This window comes from Neolamprologus multifasciatus, chromosome 22 (assembly GCF_963576455.1).
Source record: "Neolamprologus multifasciatus chromosome 22, fNeoMul1.2, whole genome shotgun sequence".
NCBI lineage: Eukaryota > Metazoa > Chordata > Actinopteri > Cichliformes > Cichlidae > Neolamprologus > Neolamprologus multifasciatus.
The window spans coordinates 33,647,272-33,668,147 of record NC_140459.1 but is presented as its reverse complement, the minus strand read 5'-3'; the positions used below and the strand labels follow the sequence as shown (position 1 = coordinate 33,668,147).

The following is a 20,876-nucleotide window of genomic DNA, read 5'->3' as shown; positions in this document are numbered from 1 at the left end:
CTAAGCGCTGCTTCAAACTGCGCGTGCGTGGGGAGCTAGTATATGGTCAGTTGTATTTAAACGGGACACAAGGACGCCTGTACGAAGCCGCCGTGCTGCTAAAGCTAACCTTAGCTAGCTTTGAGGCATTTCTCTACCAACGCAGAATCCGCTGTAAGTATGAGACGAAGTTGTTATTCGACGTGTTAGCGAAGACGAGGCGGAATCGTTACTCCGTGTCTCTGCAGTTTGTTATAACCGGATGGACTCAAGCTAAACATTAATTTTTCCACCGGACGTGATCGATAATTGGGTTCAAATTCAAACGTTCTCTTAAAGAATCGACCCTTTTTGTTGCTCGGACACAGAAACGAGTTTAAAGACGTTGAAAACTTTGCTAAGTCAACCAAACTGGCGGTGGTCTGAAGTTTAGCCTGGGTGGGAGGGGGTCGTGTGTTACTCCTACCGGGACGACTGCGACGGTCCCGGGAGGATTAGTGTGACACTGTGGGTAGTCCTCAAAATAATCTTTCTGTTAAACACATGTGTAACAGCTGATGTTAATTACAGCAAATCCCTTGCAACAGTGACTTAAGTGGTAATTTAACTTGTAGTAGTAGTGCATTATGTGTGAAAGAGATTCTGTCTTCTCTGTTTCCAGGACTCTACAATCAAAGTCTTTCAGGATGAGTGCGGCTGCCTCCCAAAAAGTTGTCCTGAAAAGCACCACCAAAGTGTCCCTGAATGAGCGGTGAGAGGCTACGCACCCTGTCAGACATTAGTCACCTGCTGCCAGCTTGTGAAGGCTCTGATACTCTCAGCGGAGCCTACTGTTGGGACCAAACCTGATATGGATGCAGCTCTGGCTGTTCCCCGTGTGTGCGCTGCTCATTCAACTCTGTTGGCCCTGTCCTTGTTTGTGTTACGTGTAAATGAAGTGCGGGGCAGGAGGGGCTTGCCCAGGCCAAATGTTTTGTGTGAGCAGCACGCACATGTAGACGAGGGGTGACTGTAGCGGTCGTGGTTGGTAACGCATACGCAGAACCAGACCACCGTCCTGTAAATGCCTCGGCACGCTGGCTCCCTGTTTAAACAGCACTGTATACGTCATGTATACACCATTAAATGGGACCAGAGAGCTAAAGCTAAGTCAGTGAGATGGGGCATCTCGTCTTTTTCTCTCTCAGACCAGTCAAAGTGAAGCTTTTTATCTCATGTTCTATCATCTTTCTTCTTCGTTCTCCTTTCCCTGCTCAGAGTACTCAGTCCTAGCTTGGACGTGACAAGGGACTACCCCTTCCCCCCCAATCCCCTAGTTCCTGACCACTTGGTGGTTGAAATAAAGTCACGGTCCATCCTGTAAGTGGCTGGGTGCCCAAGCACACCTCGTGCCCTGGCCTCTGCTGCTGCGACACGATGACATCCCCGCAGTGTCAGCTGGAGGCTTGTAAGTGGCAATTGTGGCTCTTCTTCTGGAACTTTCTCTCTCCTTCTGTCCTGAAGTCTGCTTTCAACTGTTTTTTCTCCTTGTGTTAATTTTACAACACAGGCTAAAGTCAAGTGTAAGTAACTCTGGAATATCATATGATTGAGAGAGAAAATAAGTGCCAACAAGTGGAACAAAGTCTAACGTGACTAAAGAGCTGCCACGATCGTCCATATGAGAAATGACATGATGTGGAACCCTGCTTCCTCCTCCTCTGTGTATCCCCTGTCCCCTTCTTTTACTTCCTCCTTCTTTTTCCCTCCCACCTCTAAAGCTTCACTAACATGCTGAAGAACAAGCAACCCACTGCGGTAAGCATTCGAGCCACCATGCAACAGCAGCATTTGGCTAGCGCCCGCAATCGTCGGCTGGCCCAGCAGATGGAGAACCGGCCTTCGGTGCAAGCCGCGCTGAATCACAAGCAGGTGAGCGCGACGCTCAGGTGAAGTTGGTGTGCGTGGCACTGTTGGTTCAGTCTGAATATGTTTGACCTGAATTAAGGCTACGTCCACACGTACACGGGTACTTTTGAGAGCGCAGGTTGGGCCTTTCATCCACACGTGCACGCCGTTTTGCATCACAAAAACAGATTTTTAAAAACTGTTCTTGTGTTTATGTGTGGACTCGACGCCAAGGGTGTGCACCTTTTTTTTGCATCACACGTTGTTTACATGCGATGAGTTTCTACAATGATATTGACAAAATATTGTTGCTGTTAATCTGCAACTTTTACATGCTTTCATATACAAATACAGTTTAGAAAGACATCTTTGTTTACGCTTTCCCTCCCAGGCTGCTCCACTTCTGATTGGCTAACATTTCTACACAGTTAGGATTATACACAGGGCTGCACATAAGTGGTCTGCAGGTGCGCATGCGCTGTCAAAATAAAAGACGCGCACCAGATAAGAAGTTGCAACGTGTGTTTGCGTACATAAGATTTTCTGGAGGAGGTCAGACATTTGTTTAGAACTCTTAAAGATGTGGAAGAAGCTCCTTTAAGCAGTTACTTTGGTGTTCCTCCACCTCCAAAGAAATGTCAGGAGGAGTCCGAACCACAAAAGAAGCGCGTATTCTCGGAAAAGTGGTTGCAGGAGGTGAGCTGGCTTCAAACAAATGATGAACGCACAGAGATGTGGTGCAGAATATGCCGTGAAAATTCCACTCTAGCAGACAAAAACAGCCTTTTATATGGACGCAAACGCGCGCTGCAACTTCTTATCTGGTCTTTTATTTTGACAGCGCATGCACACCTGCAGACAACTTATGTGCACCCGTGGATATATCGCCACCTGTTGCTTTGGGTCGTTCTTGAAAGCTATTCAATTAGTTTTTTGCATATAAATGTGGACGGGATTTTTTTATTTAAAATCTGAGTTTACAAAAACACCTGTGTCCATGTGGGCGTGGCCTGAGTGAGTAGAGAAGGAAATCGGTCACCTGTGGTTCTCTGATGCTGCTGTTCACCACAGCAGTGGGTAAATAAAGAGCACAGCCGAAGCTGAACTGGATCTATGGTCCAGTCAGAATCTGTGATCTTGCATATGTTGGATCCTCCAGCTGGTCTCTGACCTGGTCAGTCTGTGGACAAAGTGTAATGTGAAATTTAAAAAGATTACCTGGAGCCTGCAGACATTAAACCACAGTGTCAACAGTGATGCTGAGGGATGGTATCAGGTTTTATAGGAAAACACCTGGATTTTTAATATTAACAATGACGTAAAAACGATTTATTATTCCCGCCATTCCCCAAACCTTGGACTGCCACAGCCCAGTTTGAAATGTGAAAAGCTTCTGCTGCTCACAGCTCTGATCAGTGTTTGACGATCAGGCATGTCTTTTGAGTTTCGGGTGACGTAATTCTCCACACGCTGCTCTAATTTCCAAATGTTCTTTCCAAATAACGGGGATTGAAAAATGGGTCGGAAGATGATCATTCCCTGGGCTTGTTTCAGTTTTCATGGCAACCTTAAACTGACTGCAGAATCCAAGTTAAAATGTCCTTTTTGACAGAAATGTTCAACAGCTCCTGTACAAGTATAAGACCTTTTAAAATGATGTAGTCTATGATAACGAGTTCCTGGCTCGTTCAAAGTTAAAATCAAAGGAAGAGTCCAGCTGAGGTACCGACAGCATTTTAGATTAGATTTCTTATTTGTTAACACTTGTGATTGGAGTTGACGGCAGCGTTTGTGCAGCGTGTGAGAGTCCTGGGTGAAACGTGTGAATGCACACAGAGCAGCATGATCGCAGCACGTGAACTCCAGCCTGCCCAGCACCTGTAGGTCACGCTGGCCTCGTTCAGTAAAGACTTTACCGCAGCGTTGCTGTGAGTCCGAGCCGTAGGTCGTTACGAGGCTCCTGTTACTGCCGTGTGCAAGATGACATTTCCTGAGGATTCGGCTTACTGATTTTAATTTTGGCGTAATTGCTTTTGTAATGTAGCATTTGTAATTAACATGTGTCAGAGCCTAAAGCAGCGGCTGGGGAAGAGCAACATCCAAGCCCGGCTGGGTCGGCCTGTCGGGGCTCTGATGCGCGGAGGACCTCCTGGAGGCAGAGGAGGAATGCGCGGGATGAACAGAGGAGGTCTTCGGGGACGAGGCAGAGGAGGCGTAATGAGGGGAGCTCTGTCTCTGAGAGGTACGTATCAACAAACTGTCTGCCTGGATTCTAATGGCCTCCTTTAAGCTGTGTACATACTGGAAGTGATGCAGGAGACTGTAGATGGTGAAACACATTTGGCAGGCGGGACCCAGGATCTTATCTCTCATCTTATCTCAACTTCCATGCAAGCGACGACCAATGAGTGCGCAGGGTGCCATTGATTGACATGTAGCCTAGTATTGAATGCATTAGAGAATTACCTAGGCAACTGGTACCTGGGATGTCTGCAGAAGACGGGCCTCCAACCTTATTTGGGCCTCCAACCTTATAACCTTATTATGCCATGTGCATACACTGAAAGACAGTGTAATGCTTTCAGAAACGTTGGTTTGACTGTCGCTTCGTTTCTTAAGTCTTGCTTCGTGCTCCTGAGTGTTGGCTTTGCATTACACAGGGAAGCGAGTTTCTACAGGTGGGCCCATGCGAGGCCGTGGTTCTGCCGGTCGTATGGCAATGCGTAGAGGAGGCCGCCAACGCGGTGCAGGCATCGGAAGAGGAGGAGCTCTGTCCCGAGGAGCAGCTCGAGGAGTACCCAGAGGTCAGGGACATACTGTTATTGAATTCAGCTTATTTGTGTAGCACCAGTGAACTGTCATTTTTAATATCTATTCAAAACTGTTTTATTCATACAGTGCAAGTCACAACAGCGCTCGCCTCAAAGTGCTTCATGTTACGGTAGAGACACTGACACGGGACAAAAACTGATAACTAATGACTAAATGTAGAGTGGGGTAAATGCTGTAGGTGGATAAAGGTGCATAAAGAAGAACAGTGCATCATGGGAAGCTCCTGGCAGCCTAGGCCTATTGTAGAGTAACTAAGGAAGGATTCAGGGTCACCTGATCCAGCCTTATCTATATGCTTTATTAAAAAGGAAAGGTTTGAGCCTAATCTTAAAAAGGACAGAGGGTGTCCGTCTCCTGGATCCAAACTGGGAGCTCTTCCACAGAAGCTGAAGGCTCTGCCTCCCACTTAAACATCAATTATCCGATGAGCTACAAGTGAAGCAGCAGATTGGGAGCGAGGTGCTCTGTTGGGGTGATGCGGTTCTTTGAGGGCTCTAAGATAAGATTATTGAAGACTTTGTGAGGGGGATTTTAAATTCAGAGCCAACAAAACATTTGCTCTTCAGTTTAACAAACTCCTGAAGATTTCTGCTCTGTTGCTTGACAGGTCGCGGGGGGCTGCGTGGACGTGGTGGTTTTGCTGGGCGACGCGGACGCGGCCGAGGTGTCGGTAGACCGGCTGTTACCCGCGAGCAGCTGGACAACCAGCTGGACGCCTACATGTCAAAGACTAAGGGACATTTGGACGCAGAACTGGATGCCTACATGGCCCAGGCAGACCCCGACTCTATGGAGTAAAGGACTGTGGACTGAGCACACAGAGGCGCTGAAGTTGGACGAACAGTGTAGTGTTGATGTGCTGAGAAATGATTGTTAATTTAGCTGAAAGTGATGACACTTTAGGTGGCACCCAGTAGCGGTCTAAACAATATTGTGTGGGTCACTGCTCGGTCGTGCATCGACCCGCTCGTTCAGAGCCCTTTTAATCCTGGAGGGACTTCTTATGCATTAACAAACCCTGCTGTTTCTACACTTCTGTGTCCAAGACGGGTTTTTTTCCGTTGTCATTTTTTTATTTATTTTTTTTTCTCCAAAGGGACAAACTGTCAAAATTTTGTTGAAAGCAGTTTTTAAATGTGCTTTTCTTTTAAACATTCGCCCGCTCAAATCGTGGGGATTCAGAAGTTTTAAGCATCACTTTGTTTGCCATTTGCTTACAGTGAAATGTTTTAGGTGAAATTTGAATTAAAGTGGAAACTATTTCCTTAATTGTGTCACATGTCTGAGTTTTAAATATGCATTCACATCCAGCCTCCATCCAAGAGCTGGCTGTCTTTGAATGGTGTTTTTGTAGGAGGGGAGGGGGGGGTGATGCTTTCACTTCTGCTGTTTTCACAAAGTAACTTTGAGGATGCCATGTTCATTTTGGGCCGAAGATGGCTTTGTTGCACCAACAGAATATAGTTCTCATGAGTCTGTGGGGTATCTAATGAAGTCAGAGGACTTAGTGCCACAAAAAATAAACAACTTTTGGAAAAATCTTGTTTGTCTTTTAATGAAACTGAATTATTCCCAACAGTCTTTCACTTTGCCCTCTTTGAGTTTTTTCTGTAAAAAAACTACAGTGAGTTTCTGAAGTTTGGAGGAGGCTCAGCATTTCTCTCAGCTTGTACTTGGGTGCAGTCTTTGATCTGAATAGTTTGTTGTGACCTGATTGGACTTTAGACTCTTATTTCTTCATTGTTCAGCTGTGTTTGGTTAATTTTCTGCGATGAATTTTAACGTAGTTCCTGTTTTGTTTAGAAATTGTTCGTGTGTCAACACAATGTTAAGCAGAGAAGGTCATTTTACCCGTTAAAGTATGCTTGTAGGTAACATTCACAAAGGTAGCATGGTTTGGCACTTAATTTTACCCGTCAGAGTATGTGTGTAGCTGTTATTAACAAAGGTAGGATGGTTCGCCACTGAAATGTAGCTATTAAAGTATGCTTCTAGCTCAGATTAACAAAGGTAGGACGATTTGCCACAAAATTTTAGCAGTTTAAGTATGCTTGTAGGTGACATTCACAAAGGTAGCATGGTTTGGCACTTAATTTTACCGGTCAGAGTATTTTTCTAGCTAATATTCACAAAGGTAGGACAATTTGCCACTGAATTTCGTGTTGTGCGCATGCGCAGAAACAACGGGTAGGATGGATTACCAGAACACCGGATCAATCCAAAGATTGACCATGTTGATACCACATTGGTATCAGATGGTTGCTAGCATAATGGGATCAGTATTTAAATGTGCATTTAGTACTGTTGCTATTTCATCCGAAAGTGGACGTCTCTGTGCTAAAAGCACGTATCACGTGTCTTGCATGTTTTGTTGCCAAGAACAAGAACGCTGAGTGATGGCAGACACAAAGGAGCATCCTGTGGAGACATAAACACCAGAAACTTTGCAGGAAGGCTATTTGCACCAATTTATACAAACAAGAACAATCACGTTAAACACAGCTGCTTTATACATTAATAGTATGGGCTCTTGCTATCAGCGACGCTGGAACTGCTTAGTATCGGATCTGCAGCGTCGCTACTACTCCGAGCGTCGCATGAGTAGGTGTCGAAAAGCGGTTTCAAGTGACGTAACACTTCCTATAAAGCGCTTTGCGGCGGGTCTCGCGCTCCTTTCACTGCGGTCCGTCATGAGAGGACGAGAGGTAAGCCGAACTGAGCGGGTTGGTTAGTTATGTCCTCTGTGTGTATATCGATATGTGGTTGCATACGTTTTATTATTTAGAACTTAAATGCGATGCTCTTAAACCTCTGTGAACATAGCTAACATCTAGCTTTGCGCTAAAACTGTACGCGTTTTTAGTATACAAGCTTCCAAAAATGCGCCAATTTCTTTTTAAAAACGACAAAAAATAAACCAACTGGTTTTCCTCTGGTTAGAATCGCGTTTCACCGCACAGAATCACAAAGTCAGGACATTCCTTACTCTGTGATTTGCTCGAACCTGGTGTTAACACAGCGTGTTAACTTCGGGACTCCCGGAGGGCCTAGTTAGCTTTCTGCGGGGAGTATTGGGTGTACGACCCGACCTACGCACGTGGAAGGCGCCGTGGCCGGCGTGTATGTTAGTGTGGGGAGTCCGAGGAATATCTGGTCGAGCAGAGAGGGCACGTCTGCTGCCCGCTCCACTCCGAGGCCTGTGGGTCAGCCTGCAGTGCGCGCTGTTGTCGGAGGGAGGCAGTGTCCCGGATGTGTTACGTGTCTGTGAGCCAGCCGCGACAGAGCGAAGCTGTAATAGAAAAGCTGAGGTGAAACAGAGTTAGAAATGATGAAAAGCGTCGCTGCAGCCGCTGTCTGTGCTTTTCGTGCTTCATCTTTTGCGCTCTGGGTTTCTTCGTGGTTCTTTCGTACTCTGAGCTCTGCTATCGCTCCCTGCTCTGTGCCGGTGTCGTGCCAAAGTAGGTATCCCCGACAGAATTTAAACTTGGGAGGATTTAGCTCTTTATACAGTAAAGTTACAGGAGGAAAAAAACAATTATCAGGCAAAATGTTCTTGTGTAAAAATAATCCCGTCCGATACCACGTGAGAACAATAAATGTATAGTTGAATATATAGTTCTCTGTTGTAACCCTCAAGCTGAATGGTAATGTAACGATAGTAACGATAGTGATTGTTAACTTTTTCACAAAAGTAAAACATCAGTACTTCCTGTGTGCTCCCGACGCAGGGGAAACAAATTCTGCCGGGGATACCAACCAATCAAAATTCGGCAGGCTCAAACGTCATCCGCTTCCAACGACGCGCAGTCAGGGTCTTGGAAATAATTGTATGTATGTATTAAGTCCTCTAAAAGTCCTGTGAAGACCAACGTGGGCTGCATGTGGCCCGTGGCGTCCTTTAGAAGTTTCAAGAAGTGCAAATGTATAAATGTAGAGACAAGACTGTTTCCGGTAATCTGTAGTCAAAAACTATTGTAGATTGATGCATTATTATCATAGCAAGTGTTAACAAGCCAAACCTGCCTTATTGATATATCTAAGCTTGTATTACCATGGAGACGGTGCTGTTAATTAAGAAACCAGAGCATTAAGAGCAGTGCACCTCTTGCTGTTTGAGGTTTTATGAACTGAATCATATGCATATTTTTATATGGCATCTGCCCACAATGCCACAGTGCAATCACCCACTGGGGTTTTCCTGCACTGTGGACTAATCCCTGGGCTACAGTGGCTATAGAACATCAGGTTTTGCTTTCACCTCTGCATCATTGGTTGCTTAGTGGTGACAATGAGCCCTGACACACTCGACGTACACGTTTGCATCTCCTCCCATTTAACACAAACCTCTCGTTTTGCAGGATGTGATGGGGAGCGGTGGCTCTACACTTCCTGCTGCTGCGATGGTGCATGTGGTCAGTTGTATTTAATTTTTTTTAAAATGTTTGTTTCTACAAAACTGCACTGTAACGGCTGATTTTTGTCTGGTTGTGACGCTCATGGGTCAGCCTCAGCTGAAGCACTATTAAAGATTTGTTAATCTAAGCAACAAAGCAGAAGATAAACAGTGGATGTTTTCACTTGAACAACAGAAATGGGCTTTAGAGTCCAACCATAATCTGCTTGGCTGTGGTGCCTCAGCTAAATATCAATTTCTTCCTGTGTTTTAAAAAAACAAAAACCTGCTTTAGCGGTGGTGAAGCACCAAAATGAATATGACACACTACTTTCACACATGACTGTTGATTAGCACAGTATGAGCTCTGGTTCTGTCAAGTGGGCCATAAAGCTTATGCAGTGCAAAGAGCAATATATTCTCTTGCAACCCACTGCTGCAGACTTTCCGCAGCAGTGTTACTAATGAGGACTAACATCTGTCGGTGACCTCGCGTGTTCTGTGAACTGATCTGAAACTTCAGTTTGAAAACTTGTTAAAACGAGGAACTTTACCGTTTCCCTGCAGGTGTCGCAGACGACGCTTCGGTCCAACTCGGTAAGTCGTGCTTGAGGACGAATGTGCTGTAGACCAAGTAATGATGATTGGCTTAATATGTTCAACTGCTCTGAAGTGTGAGTGACAGCTGCCTCTCTGAACACCTGCTGCTCTGTAACCACAAACTGAGTGTTGTTGAAGTCCCGCTGACCTCCATCCTTCCTCCTCTTGCAGGTTTTCCTCTTGACCTGACTTTGTGCACCGAGGCAGCAGTAAACGGTATGTCGAGCTTCTGCATCCATATCACTCACTCCCACGATGTAAATGTCCACCACAGTGAAAACCAGACTGACACATGATTGCAATCAGTGAATCAAGATGTGCAAAAGGAAAAACAAGAATGTTAATCTGAAGGAGAAGTGAATTTGAGCCACAATGGCAGCACTGTGTGGTATCTGCAGCCAGCTGCTTCATTAGCTGGTTTGTTCAAAAGTCAGTGCAAGATGAACTCAACAAATGGCATCGTTGGTCTCCTGACTGCTTGTGTTTGGAGTCCTGGTAAACATGTTGATACACACTGCATTACTCGTCAAATAAAACCGTTTTTGTTTCTGCAACTTAATTTTTGTTGCTGATCTGAAAATGAATTGCTTCTGTAATCAGCCGTGTTTGTCCCAGTAACCCTGCATCAACTACTGAGCTCACTGTCAACCTTCTTCCAGGTTTCTGCTGCCACAAATGATCATGTCCTGATCCAAGGTTTCAACTTCAGTAATGAAGGTGAGGATTGGGCCAAAGGACAAAAGGGGCTGGAGCGTTGGTCCTTCCTTCCATTTGCAAATTGTCTTGTTTCTAACACTGTTTATCTTGTGTAACTAGAATTATTTTGTATCAGCAGGTTGTGCCAAAACGTTGCTGCCACGCCTCAGTTTCCTGTAAGTGTCAACATGTTTCCCACGAGGTGCAAGTGACAAACCCTCTATTGTTAGGAGGAAGCAGCAGACTGTCCGACTGAAGACGCTGAAATAAATCAAGTTCAAGTAAGAAATCCACTGATGCTTGATGCAGTCATGCATATCATTCATGCTCCGTATGCTGAGGTCTATCCCGACAGACCTTTCTCTGTAGGGCCATGTCGTTGGAAATGCCTCACAAAGTAAATCTGTTTCGCTTTACCCACATGTTCACTGCCATGAACGTTGTGAGATACTGATGCAGAACAAGTGTCAAATGTTACCAACTGCTCCATAGATTTTCTATTCTGTCATTGTTTACAAGTCTTATCAGTGGACTGGCTGTTTTCATATCACTGGTTAGGGTGGACCACAGATAAACATGGAGAGTAATCGGTGTAGTGAGTGCCGTGAGGTTATGTGCATATCACGAGCCTGCTTTAACAGAGTTTCTTTTTTAAATGAATGATCTCTGAAAATCCCTGAACTCTATAAAACTCACAATATGAGGTTTTCAGCAACATTTGTACATTTAAAAAAAGAGAGGGAGATCTGGAGCAAAGAGGCAGAGCAGTTACCGCGACGATGAGCTCAGGTGGTATGAAGGAATTCTTTCCGAGCATCCAAAGCAGCAGCACTTGTTACTGTAATCAACATTAAAACTTCCTGTTCAACAAGCTCCAGTATGAGGAAAAGCTTAATAGCTGCTCGCATGCAAAGTGACAGCAGTGAAAATGAAATGTGCAGGTGAACAATTAACTTGACAGTTAACTGAAGCCTGCAGCAAGCAGGCCTGGGTCTAAAGACGGTCTTCATGAGAGCATGTACAGTGGGGCAAAAAAGTATTTAGTCAGCCACCGATTGTGCAAGTTCCCCCACTTAAAATGATGACAGAGGTCAGTAATTTGCACCAGAGGTACACTTCAACTGTGAGAGACAGAATGTGAAAAAAAAATCCATGAATTCACATGGTAGGATTTGTAAAGAATTTATTCGTAAATCAGGGTGGAAAATAAGTATTTGGTCACCTCAAACAAGGAAAATCCCTGGCTCTCACAGACCTGTAATGTCTTCTGTAAGAAGCTTTTCTGTCCCCCACTCGTTACCTGTATGAATGGCACCTGTTTGACCTCATCATCTGTATAAAAGACACCTGTCCACAGCCTCAACCAGTCAGACTCCAAACTCCGCCATGGCCAAGACCAAAGAGCTTTCGAAGGACACCAGGAAAAAGAATTGTAGACCTGCACCAGACTGGGAAGAGTGAATCTACAATAGGCAAGCAGCTTGGTGTGAAAAAATCAACTGTGGGAGCAATCATCAGAAAATGGAAGACATACAAGACCACTGATAATCTCCCTCGATCTGGGGCTCCACGCAAGATCTCATCCCGTGGGGTCAAAATGATCATGAGAACGGTGAGCAAAGATCCCAGAACCACACGGGGGGACCTGGTGAATGACCTGCAGAGAGCTGGGACCAAAGTAACAAAGGTCACCATCAGTAACACACTACAACGGCAGGGAATCAAATCCCGCAGTGCCAGACGTGTTCCGCTGCTGAAGCCAGTGCATGTCCAGGCCCGTCTGAAGTTTGCCAGAGAGCACATGGATGATACAGCAGAGGATTGGGAGAATGTCATGTGGTCAGATGAAACCAAAGTAGAACTTTTTGGTATAAACTCAACTCGTCGTGTTTGGAGGAAGAAGAATACTGAGTTGCATCCCAAGAACACCATACCTACTGTGAAGCATGGGGGTGGAAACATCATGCTATGGGGCTGTTTTTCTGCCAAGGGGACAGGACGACTGATCCGTGTTAAGGACAGAATGAATGGGGCCAAGTATCGTGAGATTTTGAGCCAAAACCTCCTTCCATCAGTGAGAACTTTGAAGATGAAACGAGGCTGGGTCTTCCAACATGACAATGATCCAAAACACACCGCCCGGGCAACAAAGGAGTGGCTCCGTAAGAAGCATTTGAAAGTCCTGGAGTGGCCTAGCCAGTCTCCAGACCTCAACCCCATAGAAAATCTGTGGCGGGAGTTGAAAGTCCGTGTTGCTCGGCGACAGCCCCAAAACATCACTGCTCTTGAGAAGATCTGCATGGAGGAATAGGCCAAAATACCAGCTACTGTGTGTGCAAACCTGGTAAAGACCTATAGTAAACGTTTGACCTCTGTTATTGCCAACAAAGGTTATGTTACAAAGTATTGAGTTGTATTTTTGTTATTGACCAAATACTTATTTTCCACCCTGATTTACGAATAAATTCTTTACAAATCCTACCATGTGAATTCATGGATTTTTTTTTTCACATTCTGTCTCTCACAGTTGAAGTGTACCTCTGGTGCAAATTACTGACCTCTGTCATCATTTTAAGTGGGGGAACTTGCACAATCGGTGGCTGACTAAATACTTTTTTGCCCCACTGTAAATGTCCACATGACAGGACACGGTCCAATAATTTAATGAACCATGTGTTTCAGAATCTGAAGGCTGTCCTGCCTGCATGGAAAGGACTGCAGCTGATCGCTGTATGGTAGGTGTGTGTGTGTGTGTCTGTGTGTCTGTGTGTCAAAGTGGTCATGAACCAAGGCTGTCAGGATTCTGTGTTCCTGTTTAGCTGTGGACATGACCAAAAAACAAGCCATCCCAGTGGGCTTCTCAAGCATCAGCTTAGAAGAACCTGCTGGGAACATTTCCTGAGGGTGTATGACAAAGCAAAATTCCAGGATTAGTGATATGTTGAGGCTTCACTTTCAGGAAGGTGTCTCAGTCACTTTAATAAAAATGTGTTTATATAAGGCCAGCTCACAGTAAAGGTGCTTTTAATGTAAAGACCCTACAAGGGTAGAAAGAAGCTCCAGCAGAACCAGGCTCAGGGGGGCGGCAGTCATCTCCTGTGACTGGTTTGGGGTGAGGGTAAACAATCATGATGTCGTTGCTATAACGACGCCTAGCCCATTGGGGCAGTAGTTGAGTGTAGTGACAAACTGTAGAGTGGAGCTAAGCAGGTGCTAGTGGACGAGAAGCTGATTGACTTCACTCAGTGACGATGCTGCAGTCATTCTGTGTCTGAACTCTGTTCTTTTCCTTTCAGGAGCGGATCAGTGATTCCTGAGAGGAGGCGGTTCTCCAGGCTGACGCTGGCTTTGGAGCAAACGTGTTGTAACTTTTGCAAATGACAGATTTAATAAAGGATGTCGTGTTAAAGCAAACCCTGACTTGGCACTTGTGTTTGGACCTTGTTTACGTCTTTGGCTTGCAGAAACAAGATCAATGAATACTTGGTGGTAATACTCTTTAAAGCTCCGTACTTCATGATGGGTTTTGGGACATGGATGTCTGAGGGTTGATGTTTACACGTGTTCAGGTCTGACGGTTCCAGAACCTACTGAGGGACGTGGGGATTTTTTATTTTATCACTGACTATTTTTAAAGAAAAGGATCAAGTTTTTGTTTTGTTTTTAAAATCTTGCCTTGTCATAGATTTAATTCCTGCACTGTCCTATTAAACTTCAGACTGGCACTCACTGATACTGTTTGATCTTGATGCAGAGGGCGCTGGTCTACTGTAGTAGCTTACTTTCTCCACTGGGAGGCAGCAGAACTCCATTAGCTTGAACCTAACAAAAGTACAAAAAGTAGGTTGAAGTTCACGGAGCTCAGAACGGCTTCGTGCAGGAACCAGACACCATATCGACATTCCTAAGAAAGCTGCTGGGAGTTCTCCAATACTAGGTTTAACCTAGAAAGGGCTAGATGTCTCCATGGGCTCTCATGAAGCTGCTGGGACAGGCTATTTTAACATCTTCTAGACTAGTGCTGTCAAGCATGAGGCCTGGGGGCCAGGAAAACCCAGCCTGCTCGGCTAGGTTGGGGTTTTCCTGAGGCCATAAATTCTCTTTAGTCTACACTTATGTTCACAGGTTTTAGTTTTTCTTTCTCATGAAAACCCCCCACGTGTCCACTGACGGCACACCAAGGTAACTACACTTTCGATTTGTTATTTGTGCACATGACTAATTACAGGTTAAGCTCAGTCATGCTGACTGCTTCTTTCTTTTGCTACAGGAATTCTTTACTATGTAGAAAAACAGAGAAATGTTGAACCTGCTATCTTATGTTAAAAGATCTTATTGATTGCACGTGTAGTTGCACTCTTGGCACTGACTGAACTTAGTTTGACTCATCCATGTAAGGTAAGAGCATAAAATGAGCTTGACATCCCTGTTTTAGACCCAGACTCAGTATTATACTTCCCTTTTTAAATGCTTATATTGTACAAAACACTTCCTTATTTCCCTGAAGCTCATATAAAGGATATCATCCAGTTTTAACCCTCTGTTTAGTGTTGACCTCGAGACCTTGATTCATTCTTTAAAACAGCTACTGGACAAAAAAGGCTATAGTGAAATTAAAATGTTCAAGAATTAAATATTTCAATATAATATTTATAATTTCATGTGCCTTATGTAATTTTGTTTTTGCGAGTGATTATAATCTATGTGTTTCATTTATTCTACTTTATCAAGGTATTTGGTGATACTGTGAGCTTTCATTTTCATTTTTACTTTTTTGTTTTTGCCTGTCCCGTTTGGCTCTTTTTCCATCAGAATTATTGTCTAAAGGCGAAGAAAGATGCCCAACGGATTTACTTTACCAAACAGACCATCCCAGCCTTGCTGTAATGGTCTATTTGATTCACCTTTTATTGTTTATTTTATTATTACTTGTTAAATACGGGACAGACTGGGGAAAGAAAAACAGCGGGGAAGAGGGACGTGGATAAAGGGCAAAAAACAAATAAGCTGACAAAAATACATCTATCACCTGTTAAGAAAGAAAAAAGAGAAAACAAGCAGAAGAAAGAAAAAAAGAGCAACATAATAAACAACATCACGATGATCTATGTGAATATAACAGTAAATATTAAAGAGCACGTCAGATCGACAGCACACAGCGTGCTTTGAGGTAGGAGCTAAAAGGGTGTAGTTTGTGATACTGTGAGCTTTCAGGTTTTCCTTACATGTGATACTGAATTGCTTCATTGTCAGGCGAAGATTTCACGCGTTTTAACGTGTTTACTATAAATGCGATGTTCTCTCTGTACTTCCAGTTTCCTGTGCGCGCATCTGCTAAGCACGCTGTACATTCTCCCAGCCACGCGGTGTCCACGCGTTGTTTCGTAGCGCTGATTGGGCAGGGCTGACACAAACAAAGTTTTCTCCACCAATCAGAGCAGTGTGCACGCACTGAGCTACGCTGTTCATTCTGCCTCCTCGTGCCCCGCTCATAAAAACAGCCTCCCCCCTTTGTTTACAGCAAAGTGAGTCGGTCGCTCGACGTGTTTGGATTATCGACAGTTTCCAAGGGATTTATTTGTGAAGTTTCACGATTCAGCTCTTTTTTCTCCGTTTTCGAGGTTGTCAATCATGGTGGCGATGACGAAGAAAGTTAAAATCTTTCAGATAATCTTTTCCGATCCCAGTAAGACTTTTTACTGCGGCGGAGACACGGTGTCCGGCCGTGTCGAAGTGGAGGTCAGCGAAATGATGCGGGTGTCCTCGCTGAAGCTTCTGGGTCTGGGCTGCGCCAAGGTGGAGTACGCTAAAGGCAAGCAGCGGTGCCGACAGGAGGCCGAGTACCTCAGGCATGAAACGGTCCTGCGGCTGCAAGACCAGCCCACAGGTACGGGGATGACCTTTCTGCTGGATATCCTGGGATGTGTGTTAGACATTTACCGCCTTAAAACATGTCTGTGGGTGTTGTAATAAATTTAGGGCAGCCGTGAAACCTGTGCATGAATAATGCAGTAAACGGTTTACTTTCTTTTCCAGACTCTGACGGCTCCGTGGTGTTGAGACCTGGCAACAAGTACGAGTACACGTTTGGATTCGAGCTCCCTCAGCAAGGGTGAGGATGCGCTATGTGACGCATGATTTTCCGTTATCTAAAGAGATGCAGTGCGCACCTCTCCACTGACTTACAAGTGATGGAGCAATAATGGTTCTTACAGGCAGCTGGTGTCGTCATACAAGGGGAAGTTCGGCTACGTCCAGTACTGTGTCAAAGCCGTGATGGAGAGGCCGCAGCAGCCCGTGCTAGAGTGCAAGAAATGTTTCGAGGTGGAGGAGCCGCTGGATGTCAACACCCCAGACCTGCTGGTGAGTTCACAAATGCCAGAACATAGTCAGTGTTTTTGTCATTGCAGCAAGGACTGCATAACCCAACACTGTGTTTCTGCTGCTCTTCAGTCTCCAGCAGGTGGCATGAAGGAGAAGAAAGTCACCTGCATGTTCATCCCCGACGGTCAGGTGTCCCTGAATGCAAAGATCGACCGGCGCGGATTCTGTGAAGGCGAAGAGATCTGCATCAATGCGAAGTTTGAGAACACCTGCTCCCGCATTGTTGTGCCCAAGGCTGCCATCATAGCCAAACACACCTACCAGGCAAACGGCCGCACCAAGACCCTACGCCAGAAGCTGTCCTCGGTGCGTGGTAACCACATCATCTCTGGGATGTGCGACGCCTGGCAGGGAAAAACGATCAGGGTACCGAAGATCAAACCATCCATGCTGGGCTGCAACATCATCCGCGTGGAGTACGCTCTGATGGTGAGCCTCCGGTTTCTGAAAGTTTTGGTGTTTATCTCGTAAACATTGGTGTTAATAACTGTTTTTCTACATCGTAGATTTACGTACACATTCCTGGTAGTGACAAGCTGATCCTGGAGTTGCCTTTGGTCATTGGGACTGCCGGGCTGGGCAGCCGCAGCAACAGCGTGAGCAGCCAGGACAGTTCAGCCAGCATGGCGTCCCAGAGCTGGGTGTCTCTCAGGATGCCTTCTGAACCTCCGAGCTACTGCGACGTGACCCGGGACTGCCGCCTCGACCAGCCTCTCACACCTCTCCTTGATGACGTTGACGGCGATGACAGTCCCATCTTTATGAACGCACCAGCCTTCCAGTACCCAGCGCCGCCAGCATACAGCGAGGTAAGCATCTCTGCTAACTTAAAAGTGTCCTGTTAGTAAGACGTTGCATCCTTGAGATAACTAAAGGGAATTACGTGTTTTTTCAGGCAGAGGAGGAGTTCAACGGCAATGCTCGCATGCTGCCGGTCTGCTGAAGTCTACCAGTGGGAACCGTGGAGCTGTGGTCCACCTGTTGAGGACCAAACTTGAAAACAGGCAGAAGGTCTAAACTCCAGAGGAGGTTGGATGGAGAAGTAAAGGCACGAGTGTGGAGGTGGACAGAAATGTTGGTCGTTTGTTCCATCAGCTGCCTTCAACCTGCTTCATCGCTTATGAGTCTTCCTGCTCGTGCTCCTCAGACCAGAGACGTTGAGGCCCGATGGCACAGTGATCTGCTGCATTTCTGAATAAGCTGCCAGAGACTCTCCATTTACAGCCACTATGACTTTGTTACTGGGCCATCACTGGCCTGCTGTGGCTTTTTCTCATTGCACTCCAAGCCTGTATTTTTACAGGACCATCCTTTCAGTCCACTCAGTTTGCATCGCTGTTACGAAATTGTTGGGAACACTGTTGCTTTTCAGAACTACAGCATGTAAATTTCTTCCTTAAATGTCAGTAGTGTTACCAGTGTTTGAAAAAAGTCCTTTATTCCTATATTGTTGCACTTTTTGAGCGCTTTTGACTCTCCTACTGCTAGAAGACTCTGTTCAGTCGAACAATGTTTTTGATGTGGAGATCTGCAACTTCACAGCTTGGTGCCTGGTGCTAATTACTGCGAGTGCCGTCCATGCCACACGCTCTCGATGGCACTTTATCTGAGGATCCTTGTATCCGATCTGCAGTTGTCCCAGACAACATTTCATTTAAGAGTTCCACTTCTGTTCTTTCAGGGCGCAGGGAAATCACTGTTAATGACTGATTTGTGAGAAAATATGTTTGTAATACGCTCTTGATACGTGCAGATGTTTTTGTATGAAACCCTATGGGTTCTTTTTTTATTAAAAACTATCCACTCACTTGTCTACCTCCTTTTTTTTTCCTGGTTGTCAGCTAGAAATTTTTAATCGCTGCAGGTTTTTGTTCCGCTTGCACAAACTCTTTGCGCAGGGCGCCTATGGAGAGGTCTTTAATCGCGTGTGCAGTTATATCTGCCTGTTTCCCTGAGTAGATGACAACAGAAACAAAGATTAATACAATAAAGGCGTTTAGGTCAAAGAATGGTACTAATTTATATTTCTTTGTATTAAAATGTAATCTGGACCTTTGTTAAATGCTGGAATAGATTCCACACACTGTGGGGAAATTAGTCAGTGGTTGTTTATGTGACTTGCAGCACTGTGGCTGAATCTATTTGGTTTGTCTTCCACAGCATGTCTGCATCCTGTCTTCCTTCTCTCACCCCAACCCAGTGGTTCCCAAACTTTTTTTGCTGGGCCCCCCTTGTTTTACAATAAAAATGTTCGCGCCCCCCGTCGCGCGCGCATGAACACGTCCTCCAACCACACGCCCATATTTTGCTCCATTGCGGTTTATTTCACACCTCAAACATTTAGTAAACAATTAAGAAAATACAAGTAATCTGCAATAAATTACAGGTAGTAATAAAATAAACTACTAACTCTTTTACGCTGTGTCCGCACCTACACGGGTATTTTTGAACATGCAGCTGTGTCGTCCACGTAAACGGCGTTTCAAATCACAGAGAATGGAGATTTTTTAAAACTCCTTTTTTGCGTTTATGTGTGGACGAGGAATACAGAGTTCGTCACAACGTCAAAGGTTTTTTCACGTCACGCTGTGGCCACGTTATTGTTTACATGAGATGAACTGCAGAATGGCAGATAGAGACGAAATACTGTTAATCTGACTATCTGCAGGTTTTACACGCTTACATATAAACACGCAGTTACTGTCCCTCCATTTACAAAGGCAGAGGCGTCACAGTGTAATTATTTTATGTGTAGTTGTTTTTTTCCTGTGTAATAATATTCAACATTGCTATCAATACATTTTTCAAAAACTGCCTCTCTGTGCAAAATAGGTTTAAAAACATAAACAGCTGTTGGATCCTGTTTGTCCGGGATTTGAACCGGGGGACAAATCGTGGCAGGATCAGCCTGATATTATTTGTATCCTGCTGTAACTTTACTGTATAAAGAGCAAACATCTCCAACATGTCAGGAGTAGTTAGTCATTACAACAAGTGTTTGTGAACTACAAATCAAGAATGTGGGATTCTGTTTGTCCGTGATTTAAACAGCCCAGCGCTGCTCCCGACGAAGGGAAAACCAATCCTGCAGGAAGACCTACCTCGGCACTTGTGCAGGTGAAACCAAAGGGAAGATTTGCTTCACCATATTTTCTAGTCTTTGGCTTAGAATGAAGTTGGTTTGGAAACATATTCAGCGATGCTTCATCTCCTGCTTTGCGTTTGCGTGGGCGCCCGTGCTAGCAGTGTCCAAGCCTTGTTTTTTGGTTTTTTTTTTCCCTTTTCATGCCGCGCCCCCCCTGCAATGGCTCTGCGCCCCCCCTGCAATGGCTCTGGGGGCGGGCCCCACACTTTGGGAAGGTCTGCCCTAACCAATCACAGCAGACGGCCCCGCCCCTCCCTGAGCCTGGTTCTGCTGGAGGTTTCTTCCTGTTAAAAGGGAGTTTTTCCTTCCCACTGTCGCCAAAGTGCTGCTCATAGGGGGTCATATGATTGTTGGGTTTCTCTCTGTATGTATTATTGTAGGGTCTACCTGACAGTATAAAGCGTCTGGGGCGACTGTTGCTGTGATTTGGTGCTGTGTAAATAAAACTGAATTGCATGTTGATGATGTTCTCCACTCTATACTGCGTGCGTCAGAAGCTATTGCGAGCAACAGATAAGCAAAGTTTGTTTATCTAAGACAGGCTCAGCTCATCTGCTGCTTCACAGCCAACCAATGGCAAACGACGAAAAGTCCTGTTTAAGCTTCTCGGAGGCAGTGAAACTTCCTCTGCTCTTTTCCTCTCCCTGGGAAAATGACTACTGGAGTATAATTGTTATTAAAAGTTCACAGCTTGACTTTCAGCCAAGTGAACTTCCCACATTTGGCAAACACTGATAAACACAGTTTGATATTAGAAACATGAAACTGGATATAAACTTCATAACAGGGAAAAGTACAAACCAGCCTCATGTATGAGGGTGATCGGCAAAATGCTTTTAGGCTGCAAGAAGAATGACTTTATTAATATTTTAATATCATTATTAAAAACAATAAAACAGAATGAAAACCATCAGGAAACACTTTTCACTGAAACTCGTATCAAACACACATTTCTTTTTC

At 45.0% G+C, this 20,876-nt stretch overlaps 3 protein-coding genes and 2 non-coding genes across 13 annotated transcripts; all 5 read left to right on the top strand.

Annotated features, from left to right (window-relative positions):
- The first annotated feature begins 13 nt into the window (after positions 1 to 13).
- On the top strand, positions 14 to 6,237 carry chtopa (chromatin target of PRMT1a). 2 transcript variants are annotated; one of them, XM_085147810.1, is made up of 6 exons: positions 14 to 153; positions 641 to 730; positions 1,740 to 1,890; positions 3,934 to 4,108; positions 4,527 to 4,670; positions 5,306 to 6,237. In XM_085147810.1, the coding sequence occupies exons 2-6, from the start codon at positions 666 to 668 to the stop codon at positions 5,494 to 5,496; spliced, it is 726 nt and encodes a 241-aa protein (XP_085003936.1). In that variant the 5' UTR covers positions 14 to 153; positions 641 to 665; the 3' UTR covers positions 5,497 to 6,237. The 2 variants fall into 2 exon arrangements, with proteins under 2 accessions (XP_085003936.1, XP_085003937.1); XM_085147811.1 differs by lacking the exon at positions 14 to 153 and adding an exon at positions 376 to 486.
- An 877-nt stretch (positions 6,238 to 7,114) lies between these two features.
- LOC146493842 (uncharacterized) lies at positions 7,115 to 13,801 on the top strand. Of its 8 annotated transcripts, none has more exons than XM_085147822.1 (8): positions 7,206 to 7,403; positions 9,057 to 9,110; positions 9,659 to 9,688; positions 9,863 to 9,907; positions 10,351 to 10,408; positions 10,527 to 10,668; positions 13,070 to 13,117; positions 13,684 to 13,801. In XM_085147822.1, exons 1-4 carry the CDS (start codon positions 7,221 to 7,223, stop codon positions 9,878 to 9,880), a joined length of 285 nt encoding a protein of 94 aa, XP_085003948.1. In that variant the 5' UTR covers positions 7,206 to 7,220; the 3' UTR covers positions 9,881 to 9,907; positions 10,351 to 10,408; positions 10,527 to 10,668; positions 13,070 to 13,117; positions 13,684 to 13,801. The 8 variants fall into 8 exon arrangements, with proteins under 8 accessions (XP_085003947.1, XP_085003948.1, XP_085003944.1 ...); XM_085147818.1 differs by having other exon boundaries at positions 7,206 to 7,421; XM_085147819.1 differs by having other exon boundaries at positions 7,206 to 7,421; positions 10,524 to 10,668.
- On the top strand, positions 10,069 to 10,206 carry LOC146493844 (small nucleolar RNA SNORA8). Its single transcript, XR_014872164.1, has one exon. It is a non-coding gene; the product is annotated as a small nucleolar RNA SNORA8 (small nucleolar RNA).
- On the top strand, positions 10,723 to 10,853 carry LOC146493843 (small nucleolar RNA SNORA18). The gene has a single exon (XR_014872163.1). It is a non-coding gene; the product is annotated as a small nucleolar RNA SNORA18 (small nucleolar RNA).
- Positions 13,802 to 15,887: 2,086 nt separating the features above from the next.
- txnipa (thioredoxin interacting protein a) lies at positions 15,888 to 18,578 on the top strand. The gene is made up of 6 exons (XM_085147803.1): positions 15,888 to 16,274; positions 16,424 to 16,499; positions 16,603 to 16,750; positions 16,841 to 17,200; positions 17,278 to 17,580; positions 17,667 to 18,578. The coding sequence occupies exons 1-6, from the start codon at positions 16,019 to 16,021 to the stop codon at positions 17,712 to 17,714; spliced, it is 1,191 nt and encodes a 396-aa protein (XP_085003929.1). The 5' UTR covers positions 15,888 to 16,018; the 3' UTR covers positions 17,715 to 18,578.
- Positions 18,579 to 20,876: the final 2,298 nt, after the last annotated feature.